This window comes from Belonocnema kinseyi, chromosome 5 (assembly GCF_010883055.1).
Source record: "Belonocnema kinseyi isolate 2016_QV_RU_SX_M_011 chromosome 5, B_treatae_v1, whole genome shotgun sequence".
In the NCBI taxonomy this organism is placed as follows: domain Eukaryota; kingdom Metazoa; phylum Arthropoda; class Insecta; order Hymenoptera; family Cynipidae; genus Belonocnema; species Belonocnema kinseyi.
In genome coordinates this window covers 83,280,110-83,286,467 of record NC_046661.1, presented here as the reverse complement: position 1 = coordinate 83,286,467, position 6,358 = coordinate 83,280,110, and the positions used below count along the sequence as shown (strand labels likewise).

The window sequence follows — 6,358 nt, the reverse complement described above, 5'->3', positions numbered from 1 at the left end:
ATTTTTGCTAACGCTTTTTGTATTTTTTCAAATACTGTGAACATTAAAAAAACGTGCGTTACCTAGAAATACTTTTTTTTTAATTATTGCTATTTTTAATTCAAAAAATAAGCTCCGAAATTTTAAATGTTAAAAATAATTTTTGAAACTAATATCTTATTGTTGTATTTGTAATCAATAAAATATATTTATAAAAAATTCTAATTGTTAAAATTCGGGAATTTTCCAATTCGGATATTTTATAAATCGGCAATTTTCTGTCGGGAATTTTATTATTCGGGAATTTTCCAATTTGGTAATATTATAAACTTTCGTAAATTTTATTATTCGCGAATATTCCAATTCGGGAATTTTATAATTCTAAAATTTTATTATTCGGGAATTTTCCAATTCGGTATTTTTATTTTTCGGCAATTTTATTATTGGCGAATTTTATTTTTCGTTAATTTTCCAATTCGGTATTTTCATTTTTCGGTAATTTTATTATTCGTGTATTTTATTATTTGGGAATTTTCCAAATCGGTAGTTTTATTTTTCGGCAATTTTATTATTCGCGAATTTGATTATTCGGGAATTTTCTAATTCGGGAATTTTACTGTGTTGGGACGGAATTTTTCAGTCGTCCCAAAATTTACTACAGTAATGTCAATTTTATGCGCATTAATTTCTTAACACTTTTTGTGAAAATATTGCATTTTAACAAATTAGATGAATTTTTAACAAGATGAATTCTCAAAGCAAAAATTATTATATGGCATTTTAACCCAAAAAATATATTTATTTTGAATAAAAAACAATTAAATTCAACCAACAAACTCGGATTTTCAACAAAATTGTTAATCATCGATTAAAAAGGATTAATTTTCAATCAAACAGTTTAATTTTCTGTTAAAAAAAATAAGTCTCAACAACTAATTTTCGACGCTTTCAACCAGAGATCAATTTTCACCCGAGAAGATTAATTTTCTACTAAAAAAGTCGAATTTTTTAAACAATTAAATGAATCTTCAACTAGAAAAGATAAATTTTCAACCAAAAATGAAATAGTTCAATTTTCAGTTAAAAAGTTTAACTTTCAAAAAAGAAAAAGGAATTTTAAACAAAATATGTAGTTAAATTTCTAAATAAAGAACTGAATTTTCAATTAAAATGATAAATCTTCAACTGAAAAAAAAATAATAGGAACAAGTTGTTCAACTTATTTCGGTCTTACGATCAAATTAAAAAAAATAAAAGACAGGGATTAATCCGAGTCAAAAATTTCTTTAATTGTCAAAAAAACATACAAAAAGCGTGCGACGTTTCGACCACATCTGTTGGTCATCATCAGGCAATTATACCTAATAAAATACATTATAACAATTATTTTGAAAAGTTACAAAACAACATGTCATATAAAAAATCTAAGTACAAAAAATTCTTATTACCTTAGAAAAGACAATCATTAAAGTCGACATGAAATTAGGAAACCTCAAAAATAATAAGAGGTTCCTAATAGTTAAATTTTTACATATTTTTAAAAAAACCTTGGAGCGAACTACTGTAGTCAAAACGATGGATCAACTGTGACTAGTACATAGGTCGTAGGTAATGCTAGAAAATATAGTTACATGTCTTCCCATAAGAGGGCGCAATCAATTACAATGAGAATAGCGCGCCAAAGGCATTAGGAATTTTTTAAAAATTCAATTTATTATACTATGGTAACATTGAGTGACATTAAGTACTTCTGTTTTTAAATTTATAGAAAAGTTTTTATATTTATTAATAAAAATGGATTCAAGAATTTTCCTCTTATTTTGTTGAACAACTTGTTCCTATTAAATTTATCATCGATCGAAGAAAGGTTTTACTTCTTAAAAATTTGAGAAGTTTTATTTTTTTGAAAAAAAAAAATAAATCGCTAACAAAGTATTTCAAAAACAACTAATTTTCAACGATTTCAACCAAAGAGATAAGTTTCTATTTATAAAAATTATTTTATACTAAAAAACAAGAATAAATTTTGAAGATTTATTATTGAAAACTAAAACAATTTTAAACATTCCCAATTTGAAAAAACTCTGATGTAAATCATCAAAATTACAGAGTTTTTAATTGTAAAACTTCAAAGTTCCGTTATTATTAATTTTACATTTTCAAATTAAAAAAATCTTTTATTTTAAATATTTAAAATATGAAACTTCTCTCATTTTTAGGAATAATAATTGAAAACCCTTCTATTTTATATATTTATAAATAAAAATGATTAAATTCTGATGATTATGAAGATCAAAAGTCAAGTTTTCAATACATAATATTCGAAATTTAAGAAATTTCTAATTTAGATCATCAAAATTACATAATTTTTAATTGTAAAAATTCGAATTTGCGTCATTCTTAATTGTAATTTTTAAAAATCTTCAATTTTCATCGTTTTTTGTTCGCAAAAGTTCAATTTTGAAGATTTACAATTGAAAATTCTTCAATTTTATAGATGTATAACTGAAAATTCTTCAATTTTCAACAGAAGAGTTGAATTTCCAATCGAGAAAGATTTTCGCTTACTTTTTTTAATCGAATAATTGTATTGTTAACCAAAAAATATGTCCTTTTTTTTAACGGAAGAAATTAATTTTCCAACCAAAAGAACGCTTTTGAACCATAGTTGGATTTTCAAGTCGAAAAGATAAATTTTCAAAAAAAGTTAATTTTAAACCAATTAGTTGCATTTTGTACAATTTTCAAACCAAAAAGACGAAATTTCAACAAAGTTAATTTAAAATAAAAATTAATTTTCAACCCTAATTTAATTTTCTACAAAAATCTTTTCATTTTGTGAAAAAAATTTTTTTGAAAAAAAGTAGTTAAATTTTCAACAACAAAAAATGAATTTTCAATTAAAATTATGAATCTTCAACCAAAACCCTAAAATTTCAACAAATTAGTAAATAATTTCAAGTATTTCAGACACAGTTTAATTCAACCAAAAAATCCTTAAACATAAGATTAATTTTCTACCAAAATATTAAATTTTCATCAACAAAAAATAAAGGAATTTTCAACAAAATATCTGAAACTTTAATCAAATACGATTAATTTTCCACCAAAATATTTGAATGTTCAAAAACAAAAGATTAGATTTTTTACCAAAGGGTGTAAATTTTGAAACGAAAAAGTCGAATTTTGAACCATGAAGGAAAAAAATTTCCAATAAATTTATGGATTTTGTAAAGACGAACTTTCTACAAAAAAGTTATTTTTCAACCAAATAGTTGGATTTTCAAAAATAAAAAAGATTTTTTAACCAAGAGATATAAATTTTGAAACTAAAAAGTCCAATTTTAAACCAACAAGGAAAAAATTCTAACAAATTTCTAGATTTTCAAGCCAAGACGAATTTTCTACAAAAAAGTTTCACTTTCAAATCAAAAATATAAATTTTCAACGAAAAAATTTACTTTTAAACCAAATAGTTAAACTTTCTACCAAAATAGTAAACTTTTTTTAAACAAAATACATGAATTTTTAACGAAGTAAATAAAATTTCAACTAAAATAATTAAATTTTAAACGAAAAACATAATTTTATATTATTTTAATCAAACAATATTTGAATTTTTAATCAAATGAAGTTGAATTTTAAAAAATCCTCAACCAGAATCTTAATAATTTTCGACCAAAATAGTTGAATTTTTATAAACCAAAAAACTAGACTTTTATCAAAAAATAAAGAAATTTTGAAACGAAAAAGTTGAATATTAAATAAAAAAGAACAAAAATTCCCACGTTTTCTGGGTCAAGAAGCAAATATTTTCTGTGAAATCTTTTTAAATTTTTGTAAAATATTTTTAAATCTGAAATCTTTGTGAAATTTTAATAAAATCTTTGAAATATTTCTGAGAGCTTTCTTTTATATTTGTTTCTCAAATCTTTAGTGTTAATTTAAAATCATTTAAATCGTTGTGAAATCTTTGAATTCCTTGCAATGTTTCTTCTTTTGAAATCTGCATGAAATTTTTATCAAATCTTTTATATATTTGTGAAAAATTTTCAATTCATTTAAAATCATTAACATAATTTTTCAACTGTGTAAAATTTTTTGAAATCTTGTGAAAGTTTTAAAATCTTTGTTCAATCGTTTGAAATAATTGTGAATTTTGTTAAAATCCTTTGAAATAAAAAAAAAAATAAATGTAAGGTTCTCTTAAAACATTCGTGGAGATTTTCAGGTTTTCAAGGTTAAAAAAAATGAAAGCAGAATTCCAGGTTTTCAAGGTTGTTGGACACCCTGGAATTTTTTACAAAAAAGTTGCATTTTCAAATCGCAAATATAAATTTTGAACAAAAAAGTTTCACTTCGACCAAACAGTTGAACTTTCTACCAAAATATTAATTTTTTAAAAACAAAATAGATCAATTCTCGACGAAAAATATCATAGTTCATATTATTTCAACGAAAAAAGATTTCAAAAAGTCTTTAATTTTAAACAATCATAATTGAAAATTCATTAATTTGGACACTGAAATGTAGTTTCTGGAAAAGTTTGAACAATCATTTTCTATTTAACTTTACATGTTTTTGGTCCTATTTTCCTTAATTTAGTATTCTCGTCTTGTTTGACGATAAATATATTGAAAAAATAGACAGAAATTCAGTAGAAAATCTTAAAAAGTCGGCAAAGAAAGGGAGGAAAAAAGGTCTATAAACGTTTTGGAGCAAGGAGAGGTTCCTAATTGTTGTTTATACTCACGCTTTGCTCCAAATTCACGATCGCAGACTCCATTTTTCTCTCGACTTTTCTCGTTTGCTGCAACTTTTTCACTGAATCAAAAGGAATACCGACCTCTGACCACCTCTTTCAAAACATGCCACGAAAGAAGCGAAAAAACTGATCTATTATTTCACACTAATCATTGATTTTAGCCTGGAGCCGTTGGCTAACTGCAGCTGACCGGTCTTTTGAAAAGAACTTCCGAAAACGAAAGCCAGATGGCGCATCAATGATGACGTCATGTGCATCATTCGCAAGCTTCCAAAATATGTAATTAATATTTTTCGGAAAAAAGTGATTTACAGTGTGTTGAGATAAAATAAAATTTTAAAAAGTGTATTTGAATTTAAGGCTCTTTAAATAAAAATTTTTTGAACATTAAAACAATAACAAAATTAATATATTTTTTTAATTTATTCTAAAAAAAGATTTTTTTATCTTTTGGGATTTTAAATTTCTTTCAACGTTTTTTTCTGTATGTTAATTTCTTCTCCTTCCAAACTCTTCTAATAAAATATTATTCTAATAAATAAAATTGTCTATTTTTTATTCAAACATTAAAACACTAAAGAATCAATATTCTTAAAAAATTGATATTTTTCTTACTCTACCTGTTGATTTCAAATTTATTCTAGTGAAATATAATTCAAACAGATGAGAAAATATAATTTACAAAAATCACGCTCTAATCTTTAATTTAAAGATACAAAAATTATTATTTAAAACATTTTAAAATGTCTCTTTATTTTTCAAATTTCTTTCTTCACTTTCTTCTTGTTCTTTTAATATTCTTCTAATAAAATATTATTCTGAAAGATAAGAAAATATGATTTTTTTATCATTTTCATTTATTTAAAAAAATTTATTTATTTATTTATTTATAAAATAATGTTGAAACGTTATAGTACTTCCAAAATTATTATTAAACTTTTTTTAAATGTCCCTTTACTTTTCAAAATTCTTTATTCGCTTTCTTAACTTCTTTTAAAATTCTTCCAATAAAATATTATTCTGAAAGATACAAAAATATGATTTTTTTATCATTTTAATTTATTTATAAATCAATTTATTTTTAAAATAATGTTTAAACATTATCGTACTTCCAAATTATTATTAAAAAAATTTTTTTAATGTCTTCACTTTTAAAATTTCTTTATTCGCTTTCTCAACTTCTTCTTTTAAAATTCTTCAAATAAAAATTATTCTGAAAGATACGAAAATATGATTTTTTTATCATTTTTACTTATTTATAAATAAATTTATTTATAAAATAATGTTTAAACATTATAGTACATCCAAAATTATTATTAAACTTTTTAAAATGTTTCTTCACTTTTCAAATTTCTTTATTCGCTTTCTTAACTTCTTCTTTTCAAATTCTCCCAATAAAATATTATTCTGAAAGATACAAAAATATGATTTTTTCATCATTTTAATTTATTTATAAATCAATTTATTTTTAAAATAATGTTTAAACATTATCGTACTTCCAAATTATTATTTAAAAAATTTTTTTAATGTCTTCACTTTTAAAATTTCTTTATTCGCTTTCTCAACTTCTTCTTTTAAAATTCTTCAAATAAAAATTATTCTGAAAGATACGAA

General features: G+C 22.5%; 1 protein-coding gene across 1 annotated transcript in view; it reads right to left on the bottom strand.

Annotated features, from left to right (window-relative positions):
- Positions 1–4,938, bottom strand: part of LOC117172868 — a 10,767-nt gene extending 5,829 nt beyond the window's left edge. The window contains exon 1 of the mRNA XM_033361135.1: positions 4,733–4,938. Coding sequence (XP_033217026.1) covers positions 4,733–4,765 — 33 coding nt within the window. The 5' untranslated portion in view covers positions 4,766–4,938. The remainder of the gene's footprint in view (positions 1–4,732) is intronic.
- Between the last annotated feature and the right edge of the window lie 1,420 nt (positions 4,939–6,358).